This window comes from Orycteropus afer, unplaced genomic scaffold (genome assembly GCF_000298275.1).
Source record: "Orycteropus afer afer isolate SDZICR_OR568_19922 unplaced genomic scaffold, OryAfe1.0 scaffold01315, whole genome shotgun sequence".
Taxonomy (NCBI): Eukaryota; Metazoa; Chordata; class Mammalia; order Tubulidentata; family Orycteropodidae; genus Orycteropus; species Orycteropus afer.
This window is the reverse complement of record NW_006922902.1, coordinates 17,734-40,786: the sequence shown is the minus strand read 5'-3', so window position 1 is coordinate 40,786 and position 23,053 is coordinate 17,734. Positions and strand designations below refer to the sequence as shown.

The window sequence follows — 23,053 nt, the reverse complement described above, 5'->3', positions numbered from 1 at the left end:
TTACTGATTGGTCTCCCAGTACTGGTACATCAGATCACTGACATCTGTACTTTCCACTTTTACCCAACCATCTTCCTTCATGTGGTATACTGTGGACAAATGGGAAAAGAACACAGAGTCACCTTCCACTTCAGCACATCCCTATTAATGATGCTATGTTAAAGGTATCAATAACATACACACACACAAAGCCCTTATTACTGGGACTTCAATACCCCTCTTCTGACTCTGAAAATCTCTTCCCACTCTGCCCTCCCCTCCACCCCCGAGTCTCCCAGTCTTAATCTTCTCCCCTTCCCACCCTCTAAGGAATGGTGGTGATAGCATTGATCTCTTACTATTGACAACTCCTCCAGAATAGCTGTCACGGTGAGTGGCATGAACAATAGCCCTGCGGCCAAGGTCATAGGCCTCTTCAACACTAAGATTAGGCCGATAGCCACTGTCCATGACCCCGTAGGCATAAACATTTCCACTACCAGTGGAGAACATATTTCCTGAGAGCCGAGTCCCATTTCCATCCACATAGTAAAGTCCAGGACCCTATAGGATGAAAGAAAGTTCCAGGTTGAAATTGGCCAAGGAGGTGTTGGTAACATAGAGGTTCAAGTGTGAACAATAAAAAGTGTGCCAAAGAACCAATATTTGAACATTGAACAGGAACATTTGAATGGAGTATAGCACTTTGGTAACAATCACAAAACTTTGGAAATAAAAAAAGTAAAAGCACAGAATCAAAGAGACATGCTTATTGAAACACATACTTATTTGGTCCACATCTGGGCCAAGACATGGAACAGTTCTGCAACCAAGTATTTTATATGTCATTGAGTCTTGTGGATGAGGTATTGGGGTCTACAATGGAGAAAAAAGATCTCTCACCCATGGGTGGGGGAACATGAGGAATGGAGAGCACCCATCTTCCTTTTTTTTTTTTTTAATTGTACTTTGGGTGCAAATTTACAGAGAGAAATTTGTTTTATATTCAACAGTTTGTGTACATCTGATTTCACACCCCAATTACCATCCCAGACCATAATGCACTCTCCTCCCCTCCCATCCCTGGGACCACCCTCTCCCTGTGCCCTTCTTAATTATGCACTCCTGTCTGTCCAGCTTTCCCTCTGCACCCACCTTCTTGTCCCAGCCACAGATCATGCAGCCCATGGAGAGGCCCATGCCTCGGTACTGGCATGTCATGTTAGAAAGCAGTTTGGAGGCCGCTGACACTGAGATGCGCTTCCCATTCCGCAGGTAGTACAGCCTGAGTGAGGACGGCAGGGAGAACTTACAGAGGCAGGGGGAGGTTAACTCTCTGAGTAGACCATTTGTTGGGGCAGGAAATGATTGGCGAGATAAGCATTTGAAAGGAATTATCTTCTGGTGGTACTGTAGTTAAGGCATTTGGCTGCTAACCAGAAGGTTGCTGGTTCAAACCCACCAGTTGCTCCATAAGAGAAAGATGAGGCAGTCTGCTTCCAAAAAGATTTACAGCCTTAGAAACCCTATGCATTCGGTATGGGAATTGACCCAATGACAGTGAGTTTGGTTTGATTTTTAAGAATCAGGGAGATATTTGAAATTTAAAGTACCTACAGCATACGTGTGCACACACACACACACACACACACACACTTCTAACAAATGACACTTCCCACCAGAGTTGTCAGTGATAAAGTAATTGGCCGAATTAACTGCCTTATTAGCAGGAGCACAAGCTGAGATTTGGGAAGGGGGTTTGTAGCACCAAAAGGCTGTTTTGTGAAATACTACATTCGCACCAGTGAGAAACATAGGGGAAAGTTTGTGAAGCAGTGATCTGGAGTATGTGGGGGGTTGAGCCTTTAGGGCAGGTCTTGAAGCAACAACCTAGGGGTGTAGGCATAGAAGAAGCACCAAGGAGAGGGCGCAGTCTCTGAAATTTTCACCTCATAGGGCGTCTCTCCATTCAATGGTCTCCCTAACCTGTAGCCACCCACGAGAACCTATAGTTTTGACCAGTAAGCTTAGAAAGGGAGGGGAGAGGCCCTGCTCACCTGCACTCCTTGGCCAACAGACGCTCCCAGTACTGACAGTCAGCCGCACAGCCAGACATGGTGCCAAGTAGGTATGGGTTAATCTCAATCACCTTGTTCACCCGCAAGGTGGCTGGAAGAAAACAGAGTTTTGAGAGAGGTATAATAGTCTCACAACTCTCCCTGTGTGTCCTAAATCAATTATCAATTTCCAGTTTGGTACAGATGTTGACCTCCTGCTGAGAGGAGCCCAGCAGCTGCCTGCTGGAACACATGCACTCACCAATGTAACTCCCAGAAGTGGCCCGGGAATCCACCGCCACAATCACTCCATGCTGGAACTTGAAGGCCAATGTGGTGGTGCCATGGGCCATCTCAATCTGAATGTTCTTTTCTCTGTCCCCATCCAGGGACCGGAAGAATTCAGTGGGCTAATGAAAGAAAAGAGTAGAGAATGGGGCACTGAAAAATTTTTGCAGGAAGTGTTGTAGAGAATATGGGGGTAAGGAGAGATGGAGAAGTTCCCCAACCATCAATAAATATAAGCGTTAATAACTAATCTCTAGGAGGAAATGGCTTGGGAGAGGGAATAGAAGAGGCACATGACACCAATCTTTTCCATTTCCCAGTGCAACAGAAATGAAAGCGAGTAAATGCTACCATCACTAAGAATTTAAGGATGAGTTTAATGTTTTTCCCATTCATACCTCATTTAACTATCAATAGCATCCCCATTGTACAGAAGAGGGATCTGAAGACTAGATTGAATAAGTGACTTAATCCAAGTCACACAAAAATGAGTTGCTGAGGAGAGGCCAGGCAAGTTGCCAAAGTGCATAGGTTTTCCAAGACATACGATAAGCCAGAGAAAAGGGCTTCGCACAGATTTCCGTGCGGTGGCAAAAAAGCAAGGAGCCTTGTCTTCCACTGGGAGCCCCCACCTCATATCTAAGTGTCCGACTGGACGGCACATAACAACAACAACAACATCCATCCCCAAACCTGCATTTCCAGAGCCTCAGTCGATCAGCTCCCCAGCCCCACGTGGTTTCTTCCGAGGGTCGGAGCCTGGATGCTGCACTCTGGGTCCAAAGGACGCCCCATGCGCGAGCCCAGCTGCGGGGCAGTCCTAATGCAGCCCCTCCATTCTTCTGCGTCCCCCTCCTGGCTTTCCCTCGGGGTTCCCAAACAGCCCCAACCTGCATTCCCCGGGGGAGGGCGAGCTCCGGCGATCGCATTGAGAAACTATAGTGTCCTGGGTCTGAGCAGTGCCTGGTTCCCGAGCCGGGGAGAGCCCAGTCTTCGTGCTGCCCTCGGGGGACTCCGCACACCTCCAGGAGCGCCATGATCTCCAGCGCCAGAGATCAGTCGGCTTTCGGGAGGAGGAAGTGAAAGCGAAAGCCTCAGTCCGAAGGGGAGGGAACCAGAATATTTTTTTCCCCCACATCCCTCTGCCCTTTTCAAAAAGAGACCAGTGGGTGTCTAGTGGCCAGGAATATCACGTTGGAGACAGGCTTCTGTACTCTGGCTTCATGGAGGTTGAGGACTGTGAGAGGAAAGGAGGAAAGGGAGGGGGAAGAAAAGGGTTACAATGAGAGAATGCTACAGGTTGGATAGTCTCTGAATGAAAACGGTTAAGGTCTATCCTCTAAAGGCACAGCTTCAACCAGAAAGCTGGAAGTCTGCAGGTGGCCAGGCACAATTTCATGGGGGGGGGGGGGAGGAGGGACCCTAAGATAATCCTTTCATAGAAGGAAGGGAAGGGTAGGAGTATGTGGGGACTTGAGCCTCAAGGGTAGGTCTTGAAGCAACCCAAGGGCGTAGGTGCAAAGGAAGTACCAAGGAGAGGGCACAATCTCTGAGTGAATTTTTCATCTCATAGGCTGTCTCCCCATTCAATTGTCTCCCTAACCTGTAGCTACCCACAAGAACCTGCCCTTTCTGCCAGTCCTATCCCGTGTATGAGTGAGTGCACTGGTGAATGAGTTCACTCCTCTAAACTCCGCCTTTCCATGCAACCTGCATTGGCCTAATCTGCCCAGAAACTGTTAACATCACACATGACACAGGTATGGTCCTCCCTGAATGGAAGATGTATGAAGCCACACCTTCTATTCTGAGATTACCCTAGCAGATGCTGTTACTGCCCCCCCACCCCCACCCCCCACAGGGTGAGTACTGATAGAACCAAAGCTGTGGCCCAGAGGTGGTGAAGAAGGACGAGGCCTCACTTGCCCAACATCTTCCACCTCAGAAAGTTGACAGTTCTGAGCTGCAGCTGCTAGTATTCTGGAGGTCTCTGGAAGCCTGGCTCTTCTTTAGGGAGTGGCAAGAAGGGAGACATAAAAAACCAAAACACCCAAACTCACTGCTGTCGAGTCAGATCTGACTCACAGCGACCCCTCCTTGGGTTTCCAATGCAGTATCTCTAAGGAGGTAGATTGCCCAGTCTTTCTTCCAAGGAGTGGCTGGTGGGTTTGAACCTCCAGCCTTTTGGTTAGCAGGCAAATGCCTTAGGAAATAGAAAACTTAAGGGAGAAGATGGTGCATGTAGGGCTGTGAAACTTTGAGGGTGCTAAGGGAGAGAGACAAGAGGCCCCTGAAAAGTGTGCTACAAAAGCCATTGAGTCTTTAGGTGCACCAGAAACCACCAGAAACCATAGTACAAAATACACATTTTATTATAAATATCAAGAATTGATAGGTTATTTGTAGGTTAGCATAATGCCTGTGGCCATATTAGAAAGAACCTGATTTCCCCATTCTGTATATTCTCCATGTTCCATTGTCAGAGTGCTATCCACACCAAAGCATTAATCCTTGCTCTCAGCCAAGTGACTTTAAGGTGTAATAAACTCTGTGTTCATGGACCAGAAAATCTGCATATCGAGAGGTGCTTGGACAACAAAATACATAAAAATCTTGTTCCACAACTTACTTTGGTGAGTAGCAACTGGGGTTTTAAAAGCTTTTGAGCAGTCATCTAAGATGCAGCTAATGGTCTCCTATCATCGGAAGTGAAGAAGAGTGCAAAAAAACAAGGGCATTTGGAAGCAATTAGCCCTAGGATATGATGGACCTTTAGACCAGAACAACTAGATGGTGCCCAGCTACCAATGCCAACCACTCGGGAAAGGATCAAAACTGGAGATCCTGGATAGAGTGGAAGGAAAAATGTGGAACAAAATCCAAAAACACAGTAACAACCAGAATTACTGGTCAGATGGAGTCTGGTGAGACCCCAAGACTATGGTCTTGTGATATACTTTGGGCCTGGAATAGGACTCGCTCCCCAGCACTGGCTCTCAGCGCGATAGTAAATAAGACATACATGCAGATCACCCAACCCAGAGTGACGCATCCACATATTCTATGGAGATGCATCCTTTGGAGCAATCAACCACGGGGCACCAGAGGGGCAATATTCACAGGGAGGAAATGCAGGACACACAAGAGTGCATAACTATGAGGTGCACGGGGGAGGGTGGTTTCTGGGAAGGGAGAGGAGAGTGGGTTAGGGCTGGGGATGGATGGTAATTGGGGAGTGAAACCAAATGTACACGAAACGTTGAATGTAAAACAAACTCTGCTCTGTCAACTTGCACCTAAAGCACAATTAAAAAAAAATAAATAAAAAGATGCTTGGAGAGAAAAATGAGGTAACACTCATGGCAGAATTTCAGGCATCTTCAAGGGGATTACATTTTAGGGTGTGATTCCTTCTAGAAGCAGCTGCCTACTCTGCCACTGGTAAGATATTTTTGGTTCCCAAATTCTCTGCTAGGAAGAGGAGGAAGGGGAAAAAAGGAGGAAGATGGAGTGTGCAGGTCCCAGAAGTTTCTCATTCCAAAGCACCTGGCCCCACAGGGGCCTGCACCATGGTCCAGTAATGTCCTTTGTCCTCCATGAGCTGCTGGTGGCTTCCCGCCTCGCAGATAATGCCCCCTTCCAGAAAGAGGATTTGGTTAGCTTGCTCCACCAAGCTCAGACGCTGAGTGATGAGAAGCACAGACCGAGAGCACCGCTGGGGGCTATTGTAAATAAGCTGCTTCACCTGAGAAAAGACAAGGACTCTGTCAGAGCTGAGGATCACTCCCAAGAAAGATAGTTGTGCTTCCAGGGCTGGCACAGTCTGCAGCAGCGTCACTGCCACCTCTGGCAGCAAACCTGAGGAGACCGAAGGATCCTGTTCTGAGTGCTACTCAGCCAAATCTTTATTTTGTTAAGGAGTATTGACATGAGATGGCAAAAATGGGATAAACCCACAGAAGAGTTGTTGTTGTCGCTGGTATGTGCTGTCGAGTCGGACCCGACTCGTAACGACCCCTCCTTGGGTTTCCAAGGCGGTATCACTATGGAAGTAGATTGCCCAACCTTTGTGCTGAGGAGTAGCTGGTGGGTTTGAACCGCCAGCCCTCTGGTTAGCAGTCAAGTGCCTTAGGCACTAGGCCACCAGAGCTCCTCAGGAGAAGAGTGAAGGGTACTTAATAGTCTGTCTTCTATTCATGAACTGGGAATTTTTAAAGTTCCATTTTAAATAAATATAATTTAGTGGTAAAGAACATGAGCATTTACATCCAGCAGACCTGAATTTTGGTCCAGGTTCTGCTGTTCAGCAGCTGTATAACCTTGAGCATGTTATTCAATCTTTCGTAGTCTCCATTTTGCCATCTACATAATGACAGCCAGATCACAAGGATTTATAATGAATAAATGAGTGCTGTAGTATATGTAAAGGGCCCACTATCATTTCTGGCACCTATTAAAAGCTCAATTAATTTTAGTTACTATTACTAGGACAGTCTTTTCTTATTCTTGGCTTCAGAGATTCAGCATCAGTAGACAGTCTCCTTTAACTGGTTCTAGGTGTCCTGAGGAAAGGCTAAAAGGTGATCTAGAGAGGCTAAGGGGGATAAGAAGATTGCCAAGACTGAGTTGATAATTATGCTGTTACCATGACTAACATGGGATGAGTAAAGCAAGAAAGATTGGTGGGACATAGACATTAAGAAATTGACACTCTTACCCGTGACTGATTGTCTGCATCCAGGGCACTGGTAGCATCATCCAGGATGAGTACCTGTGGTTTCCGGATCAAGGCTCGGGCCAAAGCCACTGCCTGCCGCTGACCTCCTGATAACTGGCTCCCAGCCTCACCCACCTCTGCAGAGACAAGAGCCAAGGTGAGAGTTGAAGAACTACATTTGTGTACACATGCAAGCGTGCACACAAACACATACGCACCAAGGACTAACAGATGCATCTAAATAAGGGAGGCTTGGGGAAAGTAAATGAAGTTTTTAGAATGACAGAGCAATAGGGATAGGATCTTGTTATTACTTCAAATTTGGGGCAGGAGGAACTAAAAAATGCAAGTTTCAGTAGAGGGGAGTTTCAGTAAAGGTAATGGCAATTGAGGATTGAGATGAATGGAGAGAGTACCTGTGTTGTAGCCTTGAGGGAGTTCAGAGATGAAACTATGGGCTCCAGACTCCTTTGCAGCAGCTATGATTTCCTCCACATCTGGCTCCTGGGTCATGCCATAGGCAATATTTTCCCGAACACTTCTTCCAAAGAGCTGCGGCTCTTGTCCCACTGCAGCCACCTGGGATAAAATATGATGAATATTCACATCAAGGAATGGCGGAGGATGTTTACCTTGGGAATTGAAGAGTCAAAATTTGGATTGAGAGTATGTTACAAAATCACACATTCTCTCTCCTGATGATACCCCTATCCCACCCAAGGTCTTCTACCATTCATTAACCCTCCTTTCAGAGTGCTCATTAAGAATGCTATTCTTACTTGATGTTCCCCATTCTCCCCATGTCACATTCTTTCTTACCCGTCTGTGCAGGTAGCGGTGCTCGTATTGGGGAAGGGGCTCCCCATCCAGCAGCACCAGGCCCCCTGTGGGCTGGTACAGATTCTGCAGCAGGGCAGCCACTGTGCTCTTCCCAGACCCACTGGGACCCACCAGTGCAGTCACCTCACCCGGGCAAAGGGTAAACGTCAGCCCCTGGACACCAAAGAGTCATACAATGAGACTGAAGCCCCTATCATTGTCTATCATTGTCTTGACTATCATTGTCATGTTACATAACATGATGCTTTACCCTAGAGAAGAAAGGAGAAAAATGGTAATATACAACAACTCTCTGAAGAATAGAGAGAGAGTATGAGGCAAAGACAAGGGCAAAATGGAACACTACTATGCCACACATATCAGATACAGGAAAGAAAGAAGAGTGGAGACACAGATTTTGCTGTAGCAATTCCTTGTGATGCAAGAGCCTTCTTCCTGAGAACCTCCTCTTCTACTCTTATTGGAAGCCCAGACTGGTTATTGAGTTTAAGGAAGCTTTGTAGAGCAGATGATGATCTTTGCCTTTGAAGGGTTAGGAGGATCTGTGCTTGGTGTTAAGTAGGCTGATGGCAGGAAGAATATTTAGGACAGTAGAGATGTTGAGATGTTAGAGTAGAGATGTTGGTACAAGCATTGGTAAGTTGTACCTTCAGTACTGGGACATCTGGCTGGGTTGGGTAGGCAAAGGAGACATCTTGGAACTGGACATGACCTCCCAGGTTTAAGGGAGCCAAAGGACCACTGGCTGGGCAGCAAGGGATCCGGTCCAGGTACTCAAATATTTTCTCTGAGGAGCCCACAGCCTTCTGAATACTTGGATAGGTGGAGAGCAAAACCTGGAGGGGAGGTATGAATAATGAGAAGGAGGTTGGGGGGCGGATAAAAAACCTCACTGCCGTAGAGTCATTTCCAACTCATAGTGACCCCCTGGGGTTTCTGAGGCTGTAAATCTTTATGGAAGTAGATCACCCCATCTTCCTTTCACGGAGTGGCTGGTGGGTTTGAACCACTGACTTTCTGGTTATCAGTCAAGTGCCTTATCCACTTATCTACACCACCAGAGCTCCCTGACAAGGAGGTGAGGAGATGTAATCTGCTCACCAAAGTTAAGTGATATAAGAAGGATAAAGAATGGAAGGGACACATATGGTAATAAGGTGGGAGAAGGGAAAATATTGGGGATTGAAAATGGAGGAAGCTCACCTGAATGGCTGTCGTGAACTGGATCTGGTACAGAACAAATGCAACAAGGTTCCCACTGCTTACAGCCCTACTTGCCACTAGCTGAGCACCGATGTACAGGATTCCCACCTTCAGCAACATCCCTGAGATCTGCAAAAAGGCCACAGAGAAAGGGGATTATGGGAGCAAGATATAAAGAGGGGACATAAACAACCAGAGTCCTTAGCAACGGGAAGATATAAAGTCCTCTTCCCTCAAGTAATAGCAGCCAACTCAATAGGTAGAAAGGAAGCATGAATCAGAGAGAGCCCATGGAGTCTGGTTCAAATACTCATCATGGAAGTCATCATCACCATCACCATCACCATAATCACGTTAGGTAGCATTTTACTCTTGACAAAAAGCTTTCATAAACATAATGTCATTTAATATTCTTATCAAGAGCCCTATAGAGAAGGCCACTGTCATCCCCATTCTTAAAGTGAGGAAACAGCCTCAGAGAAGGTACGTTACCTGCCTGTGGCCCCAGGGCTAGCAAATGGCAACATCAAGACAGGAACTTTTGATTACTGGTCTAGTTCTCTTTCCATTACATCACAGGTGCCCTTCATCCCTGGATTCCACTATTCCCCTGGCTCTAACTAGCACATTCACACCATCCCAGCATGAAGTGGGTCCAGGTACAGGAATTTATAGCTCCCTGAGCTTTCCCTGAGAGGCAAAGGAAGGCCCAAGAACTAAAAGACACAGCAACCCCCTAAAAAGGCGGCAGAGAGAAATTTGTATACCATAGTGAAAAGGAGCTCTGGTGGTGTAGTGCCTAAGGCATTTGACTGCTAACCAGAAGGTTGGTGGTTCAAATTCACCAGCCACTCTGTGGAAGGAAGATGGGGCAATCTACTTCCATAAAGATTTACCTCCTTGGAAAATCAATGGTGAATGCTATGAGTTGGAATTCACTCAATGGCAGCGAGTTTGGTTTTGGTTTGAGTGAAAAGAAGTCATCTAGAATCCTTACAAAGAGGGATGGGCTTAAGGACATTCAGTCAAGTAACTGACCCTTGGGCTGTGAATGAGAACACTGAACCAACCATTTCCCAGTAGGGGAGGAGTTAGGAGCAAGGTAATGGGAAGGGAAAGGGAATGGAGTTGAGGCATCTCTGGGAAAAGGGAATGGGCTTCCATCCCCAGGTGCTCACACTGGAGGTCCACATGTTGACTGCATAGGCCACTGCCTGCTGCTTACTGAGTGTCTTCATTTCCTGCAGCTTTTGCCTAAACTTCTGTTTCTCACCCTCCTCGTTGGCAAAGCTCCGGACTGTAGGCATAGCTGACAGGGCCTCGATGGCCACCTGGCTAGATGCTGCCAGAGCTTCCTGCATACGTACTGCCAGCAACTGTGGATACATGGAAAAGAGATGTCTCACATGAGATTAGAAAGCCCTAAGGGACACAAGTTATTGAGTAACCTAGTTGGAGATTAAAAGTAAGAAGAGGCAGAGAGGCAAGTGAGAAAAGACTAGGGCACAGGCATACTCCCTTGAAACTAGATAGATACAAGGTAGAGGTAATAAGTCAGAAGGGGCTGGAGGTCATATTCTTAAAGACACATTGTGGGAAGAAATTAGACGAGAAGACAAGGAGACTATGAAGATCAACAATGAGCAATCTGAGAACACAGACTGCAGAGACAAGGAGTTCTATGAAAATGGAGAATCAGTGAGGGTATCAGGAACGTTGTACTGAAGGAAATCTGAGAGAAACTGAATCTTTCAAGTCTGGAAGACAAAGGGTCCACATAAGTTGAGCCAACATACCTCGGACCATTTTCCCAGCTTCTTAGGCAGAAGGAAAAGCAGAGGCAGGGTGACGAGGGTGGCCATGGTAAGGGACAGTGATCCCCAGAGCATGAGCCCTAAGAGACACAGCCCCCGTACCAGGTACCACATCAACAGGTTCAATTTGTCACTCAGAGACTCACTCAGGGTGGATGTGTCCTCTGTTACCCGAGACGTGATAGCACCTGCCAGAGGTTGGGGAGAGGAGCGTGGAATGAATAAGATGGGTTCAGAGTGATGAGGTGGACTAATATTGATCTAGGGTGCCAGAAGTAGGGATGTTCACATGGTGTTTTAAGAGGCTGGGGCAAATAAGGTCATATGAGTGTATGGGAACATTTGGGAATCTCAATGCAGGAAGAAATGAGCATTAGAACTAAGAAGCCTGGCTAAAGACCTTCATTTTAACTGTGAGGAATTTGATGCCTATGTGGATTTCTATTTTTCTGAAAGTTTTCTGTTCCTTAAAGAATTTGTACATCTCATTGTATACACATAGGAAGAAAGGGTTTAAGCTGGTGGTATAATAGAGATGGAAGGTAAGAGACAGTGCCTGTAACTAGCATTGCCCTGGGAATCAAGAGACTGAGGTTCTTCCCCCAAGCTTCTCTCAATCTATCAGGTGACCATGCAATTTTCAGCATTTTGGGGCTAGGCCTCAGTTTCGTTCTCTGAAAATTAGGCATTAGGACTCCATGATCTCAAAATTTCCATGTTGGAAATTTCATAGTTTTAATTTAAGGATATATATAGGGATAGATTTATGGAAAAACTACATTTTATGGAAGGTAAAAAGAGCAAATTTTGTTCAGACTGGAGATATACCAAAAATAAGAAATAGTTCTGGTAGCGTAGTGCCTAAGGCATCTGACTACTAACCAGAAGGCTGGCGATTCAAACCCACCAGCTACTCCTCGGAAGGAAGGTTGGACAATCTACTTCTGTAGTGATATCGCCTCAGAAACCCAAGGAGGGGTTGCTGTGAGTCAGATCCGACTCGACAGCAGTGGTTTTTTTTTTTTTTTTTTTTGGTTATGTGTGTATAAAAGAGAAAAATCAAAATTATAAATAAAGGAGGATGTAGGGGATATAAAGACTATATGAATCTATAATGAAAGAGTTAGAAACCTGTTTGGTTCTGTTGGAAAAACTCTGTCTCTTGGCGAAGGACAGCCTGAAACACGTCTCCCTGCAAGCGACTATGCATGTGGCCCATGGCACTGTTATACATCCCATCACCCAGGAACTCCAGCACTGCACTAGAGAGCGACAGGGAGAAAAAGGATCAAGGTGAGTTTTGGGGGAATGGAGAATGAAGGTGCCAGATATTCCCACAAAAGTGGAGTTTGGAGCACAACCCCAACAACTTCCAACTCCTTTTTTATGTAGGGTGTGCCAATCTCAGCCTTCCATCCCCAGCCCCCAGACCTGGCTATGATGAGAATGGACATGATAGTTATGTTTTGGGTGAAGGTAGCAGATGCCCCATCTTGTAGAACCCAGTCAGCGAGGCGGCCAGTGAAGAATGGAATGGCCATCTCCCCTGGGGAAGGAGAGGAGAACTTCATCAGTAACAAATACTAAGTCTAAGCAGAACACCAACAACCAGACTGCCTTTCACCACTTCCGTTTCCACCCTAGCCATTATCCTTGAGGGCAGGGGGAGAAAGAAGATACTGGGGCCAAGATTCCACACCTGAATAGGCCACCCTGGAACTCATAACCCAAAACTTTTCAGGGGTTTAATTAGGAAGCCTTGAGATCATGGGATAAAATAGCCTCGTATTAAGAGATGAAGATGCTGCTACCCCAGAGGAAAAGATTTGCCCAAGGTAGCCCAGCTAAATAAAGTCTGGGGCAGGGCTGCCGTCCACGACTCCTCTCCCCAACCCAGTCCGGTGCTTTTTCCTCTACACCGCAGTGTTCTCCTTAAGACCCCATCTGGTCGCCTTCTGCCTAATCCTCATTTCCCAGAACCGACATTACCCTGCCTCACTGACCATTACCCTTGATTCCTGCCCAGTCCCCTTGTGTCCTACTCTCCACCCCTTACCAAGACAGGACAAGATCAACAGGACCAAAACAAGAGGGTATCGGCGTATCTCCGGGCCTATGCAGCGGAGTAGTCGATTCACCGCGTATGCAGAGCTCCCCTGGCCCCCTGGCACCCAAAGGTTCTCGAGTTTGTGCCATAGGAATGCTGCGAGAAGCGCCGCTGCATAGCTAAGGACGAAGGCGTCGGAGCGACTTGCCCAAAGCAGCAGGCTGGTACTGTCAGTGTTTCTGAGGCCGCCCCACGAAGCCAGCTCTCTGAACAAGGCAAGTCCCGGCAAGGCCAAGCCCAGCGTCGCCGCCAGGGGCTCCAAAGCAAGCAGCCAACCCTGGCCTCGTGAGCTTTCGCTCTTGAAGTCAGCCATGGCCCTGAGGACCCCGCGGGCCCCCAGCCACAGCACGGCCCCGCGGCCCAGTCCCACCGCCCAGACCCGGAGCAGCGGCAGCGCCGTGGGTACCAGCAGGAAGAATACCACGGGCAGCGCGAGCCGAAGCAGCACCCAGTCCACAAGAAGAAGCAGCGTCACCCCCAGCCACACTCCCCAAGTTCGGGGGAAGCAGAGGCACCCGCAGGGAGCGCGGGACCATGAGCTGGCCATTGGCGCGCGGGTGCTGTCCCGGGTCCTGTCCCGGCTTGGACTCTGCTGGGTTGAATTCTGCGTATGGCGGGCGTTGTGACCCAGTCGGGGCCGAGACTGCGGGCTGGAGAAGCGAGTAGGGCCAGACGGGGGCGGAGCTCCCGGAAAACCCCGCGGACCTGCTGAGCGTGGGACCGCTGGCAAGAAGAGCAGCCTTTTAGAGGAAAGAGAAATCGAAAGCGGCTGCTGGTTCGCTTGGTCCGCCCACTTCCAAACGTGGCCAGCCCAGACTATTTGGGGATCTTGCGTTTAAATGAGTTAAGAGGTTCTGGGGAGCAGCCCTAATGCCCTACCTTCACGCATACTCTTCCCTCCTCTCTCTGCTTCTCCAGCTGGGTCCCTTGGACAGTCCTTTCCCACCCCCGCTTCAGGGCTGAGCTTTTCCGTCACCTGTCTCCGGGCAGATCTACTCCGAACAGCGTTGCAGCTCTAAACCGTCACAGAAGACACGGGCGCCCCCTGACGGGCATGAGGAAGGGGCGGGGCTGTAGGCAGCACGCCGCGCGCTGTCTCAGGTCAGAAACCAGAGGCAAAGTCAGCGAAGAGCGCGATTATCTGGACAGGATGTTGAGCGCAGGAGCACCGTCCGGGGACCTTCCTCGGGCCGGAGAAATCCACACTGGGGTAATGGGTCTGGGCTTGAGGGCCAACGGAGGGATGGAGAAGGTGGATCGGCAGGGCGACCCTGAAAACGCCAAAGAAGGAATGTGAAGACTAACAAAATTGTGGAGAGATGGCTTGTAGCAGCAGTGCTTGCACCCTGCAATTATCATAAGGCATCTCTACTCCGAAGGTGGTCATCTGGGGGCCGCAAAGGGACGGAGCTCGTGGAAATGGGGGTTCTTTGGCTCTTAGTTGGAACCGTCAGGGGGAAGCTGCTCTAAAGCGCTTTTGCTTTCAGTTTTGTCTGTTCAGGGGGCCTGGTTCAATCAAAAAAGGAATGGAACTGGTGCAAAGAAATGAGGAAATGGTGCTTTGAGAGGTGGTTGTTGTTGTTATGTGCCAACGAGTTGGATCCGACTCATAGCGACCCCTCCTTGGGTTCGGAGGCAGTATCACTACGGAAGTAGATTGCCCTATCTGCCTTCCGAGGAGTGGCTGGTGGGTTTGAACCGCCAGCCTTGTGGTTAGCAGTCAAGTGCCTTTAGGCACTATGCTACCAGAGCTCCTGCTTTGAGAGGAGTAGAGCAATATTTGGGAGAAGGGAATATGGGCAATGACTGAGAAGGGCCAATATCAAAGGAGCTTTGATAACTGGCCCCTGAGTAACCCATAGCTGGAGCAGTGATAATGGCGGCTTCTGTGTGAGCCAGAGTGGTGCCCTTCCATGGCTTGATGCAGGAAGGTTCCTGCTTGCCCCAGGTGCTGCCACGTTTCCCTTCCCTGTGTCTTCTTTGTCCACTCCTACATGCTCGTTGGGGCACTTTGCCCAGGCAGGGTGCCTAGGACATATAGCAGCCCCAAGGCCGGAAAGCTTCTGCTCCCAGACTCTACTCTTGGCCACTAACTACTCTTGGTTTGGAAGCAGATCTATTTAAAGTAATAACCTCTAGGATGGCGTTGCTTTTGTCCCCGGCACCTCTATTGATGGTAAATCTCTACACAGAAAGTACATTTAGGTCCGTATTCCTGAAGGCCAGAGTAACTATTGGCTGGTGAATAAAGTAGCAGATTAGCCATTAGCAAGTTAGAAAATCTCCCCTCACTGCCAAATGAGCAGTTAAAGGCAGGAAGAGGACATCAGGACAAGCACGGGTGTTAGACCTGCGTTTCAGTCACAAGCTCTGTTATTGATTCTGCATAACCCTGAATAAGTCATGCCTTCTCTATGACTCAGTTTCCTTATTTGAACCAAATCTTTAAGGCTCCTTCCAACTCAACAGAAGTAGAGCAAGGGTAACTTTATCCTCTTTTACTTTTCCTTCATTCTTTTCTTGACCTGGAAATGTCAACTCAAATTCCCCAGTCATAGTCTTTCATGGTGCAGGCCTCTTCCTCCAGCTACTTAAGAAAGCTACTTATCTCCTGATCAGAAACTCCTTAAAAGAAACTTTTATTTTAAATCGTCTCATGTTCTTGCTGCTTTCTTCCTTCCCTGGAAGGAGCTTTGGTGGTGCAGTGCCTAAGGCATTTGACTGCTAACCAGAAGGTTGGCTGTTCAAACCTACCAGCCACTCCACAAAAGGAACTCCAGGCAATCTACTTCCTTAATTATTTACCACCTCGGAAACCCAATGGGGGTCACTATGAGTCAGAATTGACTCGATGGCAGTGGGTTTAATCAATGGTCAATGCTTTCCATTGTTCAATAAACAAAGTGCTCTCTCCTGACTAAGAGGGATTGGGGGTAGATGATTTGAGGCCCAGAAAACATGACCTGTTTCTCAAATTCATAGTAACTTACTCTGTGTTCACTCTGTACCACATCTACACACACTGAAGCACTCAACAAGTGTGTGCAGTGGAGATGATTTACTTGTGTGGCTACTTCACATATGCTCATTGGAGCCCTTTCCTCAAAGGAAGTACTTCTGCCTCTAGAAGTCTCATTCCTGCCTCTCTCTTTAGCGTGAAAAGGATTCCACTTAGGTATGTTGAGGCTTGAGGATGCAGTTCTTTCTGGGTTGCACCATGGCTAGGCTGTGACATTCCCTTGCAGCCAGATGAGATAATAGAAAACATATAAATGGGGGGTAGATGGGGCTCTGCACAGGGAGTCAGCTCTGCTTGAATTATTTTATGACCTTGAAGTAGTCAGTTTCCCTCACTGGGAAATTTCCTCGTCCCCTGCAGGGATCAAGGCTCTATCTACTCTGACATTCCACTCTATATGTCTCTGCAGACAACCATCATGGCAGTGGAGTTTGATGGAGGTGTCGTTGTGGGTTCTGATTCCCGAGTATCTGCAGGGTGAGTACCAGTAAAGGTGAATGGATTTGAAAGGAAGCTAATGGCCCCAACTATGCTTTAGAAAAATAAAAATAAAATAAAATAAAACTTACTCATGAAAAGATTGCTGGACTGGAACTTTGGGGAAAATGGAGTTGACCTTTCAGAAAGAAAAGGCCACAATCGTAAGATAATTGGGTGGGTGCTTGGGTCTCAATTCATGGAGCAGGATCTGGGCTCTGATTGCTGATGTAACCTATCCTGGAAGTGAGCAGGGATTAATATAAAGGAATAGGGTCTGAAAGGGTAATAGGAATGTCCTTCGTTCCATCTGAGTTTAGGGATAGAAGAGAGTTCTGCCAAGCTGATATTCTGGTTTCTCATTTATCACATGTTGAACTAATTTGATTCTCTCCGACACGTGATCATGGTTTCTTCACATGAAAATGAGTACATAGGATTAGATCGATATTACCTACGTTATATTACATAGAGCACGAAATGCCCTCAAAATGGTTAATGGCAAAGAAATGTTGATAAGAGGAATGTCTTTCCTAACTTAACTAAGTAGTTTTTGTTTTGTTATAAAATTTATCCTGAAAATAAATCTAATTTTCATTAGTACTTCCAATGATTCATCATTCATCATTAATCATTTTTTTTTTCCTTCTGCTTTAATTGAAGCATTAAATTTCACACATTCTGTATCTGTTTTCTTGTCAAAGAGACTTGACAACTACTGGGTAGTTAACCTCAAAAGTTTCTGCCAACTCTAATGCTGATGACTGTTTACTCCCTCCTTGCAGAGAGGCGGTGGTGAACCGAGTCTTTGATAAGCTGGCTCCCCTACACCATCACATCTACTGTGCACTCTCTGGTTCAGCTGCTGATGCTCAGGCCGTGGCAGACATGGCTGCCTACCAGCTGGAGCTCCATGGGTATGCATCTTTACTGGCACTGGGTCCCTGACACCATACCTGCTGGAGCTCCCCTAACCTGTGAACCCCCATATAGTGTTCTGTTCCAAGAGCACTGAATTGAGAAGTGAACATTTTTTGTTTTGGTTCCAGCTTTTATTAGCTTTGAACTAGCATCTGAATCTCTCTAAATCAGTTGGCGCGTTCTGGTGGTGTAGTACCTAAGGCATTTGACTGCTAACCAGAAGGCTGGCAGTTCAAACACACCAGCCACTCCTCTGAAGGAAGACTGGGCAATCTACTTCCATAGAGATATGGCTCCCATAATACCCAGGGCATTTCTTGGGTGTTTGAGTAATTGTGTTAAAGAAACATGATTATTTTGAGAATCAAATTATGTATGTGAAAGCAGTTTGAAAACTCTACATTGCTAACTAATACAAATAATGAGGAAGAAAATGATGGTGTGGCCCTATCTTAATATCAGGGAAAGTTCTTTCCAGCTGCTGTGAAATCAACTCCAATAGTGGTGATCCCATATGAGTTAGAGTAGACAGTGCTTCATAAGATTTTCAAGTCTGTGATCTTTCAGAATCACCAGGCCTTTCTTCCAAGGAACCTCTGAATGGGTTCCAACCACCAGCCTTTCAGCTAGTAATCGGAGCGTGTTTAACCATTTGTACTATCCAGGCAAAGTTGCTGTATGCGAAATCAAGGTTATTTGGGCAGAAGCAAGGCTTATCTGGTTTTAACCCACAAGGGCAGGGTCCTCGCAGACAAAGAGATAACTCTTTGTGATTAGAGAGTGGGAGTGGACAATTGAAAGTTGTTATTAATTGGTGGAATGAAACTTAAACTGGAGTTTGAACTACAGAGCTATAGGTTTAGGTTTCAGGTGCCATTTGGCAGGATGGTAGTGATGGCACAGGAGGTTGGACTTGAAATGTTATCAACTTCTGTTCCTAACAATTCCTTCAGGATGGAACTGGAAGAACCGCCCCTTGTTCTGGCAGCTGCAAACGTGGTGAGAAATATCTCCTATAAATATCGAGAGGACCTGTCTGCACATCTCATGGTAGCTGGCTGGGACCAACACGAAGGGGGACAAGTGAGTCCCTCTCAACCCATTCCCTCTCTTGGGGTTCCTCACTTCCCTCTAGAGGGAGATGGAGGTCATGTGTCATTCTAACAAGGAGTCCCAAAGACAATGCTCCTAAAAGCATAGTACAGAGTCTGAGTTGTTGAGGTATGAGATACTAGGTCTTCATTGCAGAGTGGAAGGCTACCTGGTTGTCTCAGTGAGAAGATTCTGACCTGAGCATGGCCTCCCCTAGGTATATGGAACTCTGGGAGGAATGCTGACTCGACAGCCCTTTGCCATTGGTGGCTCTGGCAGCACCTATATCTACGGCTATGTGGATGCAGCATATAAACCAGGCATGTCCCCTGAGGAGTGCAGGCGCTTCACCACAGATGGTAAATGACCAAGTGGAAGGAAACCTGGGTGGGTTTTCTTTAAACACAGGGAGGAAATGAATGATGAGGTTCAGGAAGAGGGTAATGATTTAATTTAATATTCCAACTGGTTTACTTTTGAGATTAGAAGCAGGCAAGACAAATGCTAAGCTAGATGGGACTTCAGGAAAATAGGCAAAATTCAGGATTGTCCTGAGTAAGCAAATTAGGATGTGAGAACCAGTAATGTGCTGGTTATTAAACTTGATAACTTGAAGTCGAGCATGGTGGAAGTCTTTATACCATGGACGTTGGAAGATGCTACAAATTGCAGCTTTCTGTTTTAGCTGGTTTACCAGCACATGACTAAATATGCACCTCTGAGAGATGGATTTTGAGGTCTGAAAGTGGTAGTACACATGATATGGACAAGAGGGGAAGGAAAAGATTTTGAAAGCTAAAGCCATTCTCTCTCCCTCTCCCCAACTTGAAACTCTCTGCAGCTATCGCTCTGGCCATGAGCCGGGATGGCTCTAGTGGGGGTGTCATCTACCTGGTCACTATCACAGCTGCTGGTGTGGATCATCAAGTAATCCTGGGCAACGCTCTGCCAAAATTCTATGATGAATGAATCTTCCTCAGACTTCCCTTCTTCATTTTGTAAAAAAAAAAAAAAAAAAAACCACCTCTCTGGAACCAGAACCTGGTATGGTCAACTGAAAATGAGTGCTCAGGGAGATGGAGCCTAGAGGAAGAGGGCTTCTTCCCACCCAGATGCCAGCCCATTCTCCTTATTCTTTTGCTGCCAGGTCTAAATTATCTTTCCCAGAGGAAATTGGGGGAACTACGCTAGAATTAGAAAGAGTCCTATACATGACAGGTCATCATGTACTGAGCAAGTTGAAATGTTAGAAGCAATAAATCTCCCATTTTGATGCCTGAGGGACAAGGGTGCAAGTGAAGAGTTGGACTCATTTCTTTACTGCTAAGACTGATGAGCAGATAAGACAACAAAACTTAGAGCTAAGAGCACCAGCAAACTCATATGTAAAATAATTCCTTTCATAACGCATTCCTTCATATTAAAGATCAGTACATGATAAATGCCTAAATATTTGGGGGCACTTATGAATTTCAAATAGTAATAACAGTAACAGTGACAAAAAGCTACATTCATTGTCAGGCACTGGCTTTATAAAGGTTATCTCTTTGAACCCAAAGACAAAACTCTATGTAGGTACTATTATTGCTTGTATTTAAGGACAAATGGAGGCTTAGAAAGATTAAGTTACTTGACCAAGATCACACAGCAAGTTCAGAAGCTGGGATCTAGTTTTGCCACATGCCCTTCCTCTTGTTGTTATTAGTTGCCATTAAGTCGATTCCGACCCATGGCGACCCCATGTGTGTCAGAGTAGATTGCTCCACAGGGTTTTTAAGACTGCTACCTTGAGGAAACAGATCACCAGGCTTGTTTCTGAGGCATCCCTAGGTGACTTTGAACTGCCAACCATTTGGCTGGTAGAAAAACACTTAACGGTTTACACCACCCAGGGTATAAACACTTCCCCTACCACTATATAAAGCCTCTCATTTCCTCCAACTCCATATATCACCTGCCCCTTGGAATCTGCACTAATTAGCACAGGGTACTCCAACACAGACGTCTCTGACCTGAAGAGAACTGACTCAGAACTTAAAAGCAGTACTCCACACTCGGGGCCTTGAAACAACCATCCCATGTTACCTTTTACCCTTTCATGTGGATGAGTCTTGACTCCCAATCAGATTGTGTGTGTGAAGAGGCTCCCATGATGCCCAGCACATTCCTTGGCACTTAGAAAATTGTTCCCAGATACTTGAGTAATTGTATTAAATAAAGCTGAGTTCTGGTCCTACCTTTGTCATGCCCTGGCTGAGTGATAGAACAAATTATTCCCCTTCTGTGAGCCCTCATTTCACTTTCTGTTAAATGAACCTATTGAGTGATTTCTAAGGTGATTTACAGGTCTGACACTTAATGCTGTTTTGATCAGAAGTGAGCAGTGAAGAGCTATATTCAACAGAAATACAGTAGCTTCTCTCTGCTTTTCTTTCTGGATCTCCAGCTAAACAGACAAATCCAAAGTTTGTTTTTTTGGGGAAAAATCTAAAATTACTAGCACCTCAAGATTTTTGCTAGCTGTGATTTTTAATTTATTTTGAAATTAAAAATAATTGTTTGAGCCTATCTTTCCTACTGATGACAACTAGAATCTCTGGACAGAACTCAAAAAGCAAGTACTTGAGGGCTCGGGAAAAGTAAACAAAAGCAGGTGCCTCGTGAAGAGAGTCAAAACCTGGAAAGGTAGCCCTGGAGCGGGAGTAAATGTATGTCCTGTCACAGGTTTGCCTTGAAGTTAGCCCTCGGTTGCAGAGCTGCACTGCAGCGGCAGTGCTATATTGCCAAGAGAAAAACCATCTTTCTGGTCAGAGGAATTGAGAAAAGGGACCCCTGTGGGCAGAAGAGTGGGAGGAGGGAATCTCCTAAAGGGGAGAGGTAAAGATGGGGATCCCCTAATTCTATGCATTAACCCTCATGAGTCACCCCTGAGCTGCACACTCATGGGACAAACCCTAAGCAGCACAGCAAAGACTTTGAGGACTAAAGATTTAAATCTTTTACAATTGTTGCTGTTGCTATGTGCCATCCAGTAGGACCTGAGTCATAGTGACCCCTCCTTGGGTTTCTGAGGTGGTATCACTACGGAAGTAGATTGCCCAAACTTCCTTCTGAGGAGTGGCTGGTGGGTTTGAACCACCAGCCTTCTGGTTAGCAGTCAAGTGCCTTAGGCACTATGCCACCAGAGCTCCTTCCTGACTTCTAGCCTCCTAAAATGTGAGAAAATAAATTTCTGTTTGTAAAAGCCATCTAATTATGATATTTCTTGTTATAGCAACACTAGATAACTCAAGACAGTTATTTAAAAATAAATAAATTGAGAAGGGACAGATTCCAAGATAGAGTGCTGAGAGAGATATACAGATACATATGGGAACCTAATGTACAATACCACCACTCATCTATTAGTTTGTCATTCTGTGGTGGCTTGTGTGTTGCTGAGAAACTGGAGGCTGTGCCACCAGTATTTCAAATACCAGCAGGGTCATCCATGGTGGACAGGTTTCGGCAGAGCTTCCAGACTAAGACAGAATCAGAAGAAAGAAGGGGCCATCCACTTCTCAAAGTATTGGCTATTGAAAACCTTGTGAATAGCAGGGAAACACAGTCTGATATATTACTGGAAAATTTTATGAATAGCCCTGAAACATTGATATAGTGCCAGAAGAGGAGCACCTCAGGTCAGAAGGCATTCAAAATACGGCTAGGGAAGAGCTGCCTCCTTAAAGTAGAATTGACCTTAATGACGTGGATGGAGTAAAGCTTTCAAGACCTCCATTTGCTGATGTGGCACAACTCAAAATGGGAGAAACCAACTGCAAGCACCCATTAATAATCAGAATATAGAATGTATGAAGTATGAATCTAGGAAAATTGGAAGTTGTCAAAAGTGAAATGGAATGCATAAAGATCAGTATCCTAGGCACCACTGAGCTGTAATAGACTAGTTTTGGCCATTTTGAATCAGACAACTGTATGATCTAATATGCTGAGAATGACAAATTGAAGAGGAATGGTGTGGCATTCATTGTCACAAAGAATGTTTCAAGGTCTATCCTAAAGTACAATGCTGCCAGTGATAGGATAATTCCATATGCCTACAAGGATCAGTTAAAACAACTATTATTCAAATTTATGCAGTAACCACCAAAACCAAAGATAAAGAAATTGAAGATTTTTACCTACTTCTGCACTTTGAAATTGACCAAACATGCAATCAAGATGTATTGATTATTACTAGTGATTGGAATGCAGAAGTTGGAAACAAAGAAGAATCACTAGTAGTGAGAAAATATGGCCTTGGTGATAGAAATGATGCCAGAGATCGCATGACAGAATTTTTCAAAACCAATTACTTTTTCATTGCAAATATCTTTTTTCAACAACATAAATGGTGGCTATATAGACCTTGTCAGATGAAATACACAGGAATCAGATCAACTACATCTGTGGAAAGAGGCAATGAAGAACTCAATATCTTCAGGCAAAACAAGGCCAGGAGCTGACTGTGGAATAGATCATCAATTGTTCATGTGCAAG

At 46.1% G+C, this 23,053-nt stretch overlaps 3 protein-coding genes across 3 annotated transcripts; 1 reads left to right on the top strand and 2 right to left on the bottom strand.

Moving 5' to 3' along the window:
* PSMB8 (proteasome 20S subunit beta 8) lies at window positions 1-3,549 on the bottom strand. Its single transcript, XM_007959005.2, is given in 8 exon segments — window positions 1-89; window positions 339-543; window positions 1,135-1,264; window positions 2,037-2,148; window positions 2,299-2,446; window positions 3,215-3,394; window positions 3,396-3,488; window positions 3,490-3,549. Coding segments are annotated over 8 exon segments (1,017 nt in total).
* A 2,307-nt stretch (window positions 3,550-5,856) lies between these two features.
* Window positions 5,857-13,552, bottom strand: TAP1 (transporter 1, ATP binding cassette subfamily B member). The gene is made up of 11 exons (XM_007959006.1): window positions 12,955-13,552; window positions 12,330-12,444; window positions 12,030-12,160; window positions 10,881-11,086; window positions 10,263-10,460; window positions 9,085-9,213; window positions 8,529-8,717; window positions 7,861-8,034; window positions 7,458-7,620; window positions 7,042-7,178; window positions 5,857-6,069 (listed from the first exon to the last, which is right to left on the bottom strand). The coding sequence occupies exons 1-11, from the start codon at window positions 13,550-13,552 to the stop codon at window positions 5,857-5,859; spliced, it is 2,253 nt and encodes a 750-aa protein (XP_007957197.1).
* A 603-nt stretch (window positions 13,553-14,155) lies between these two features.
* Window positions 14,156-19,483, top strand: PSMB9 (proteasome 20S subunit beta 9). The gene is made up of 6 exons (XM_007959004.2): window positions 14,156-14,215; window positions 16,434-16,501; window positions 17,287-17,418; window positions 18,376-18,505; window positions 18,732-18,873; window positions 19,356-19,483. The coding sequence occupies exons 1-6, from the start codon at window positions 14,156-14,158 to the stop codon at window positions 19,481-19,483; spliced, it is 660 nt and encodes a 219-aa protein (XP_007957195.1).
* Window positions 19,484-23,053: the final 3,570 nt, after the last annotated feature.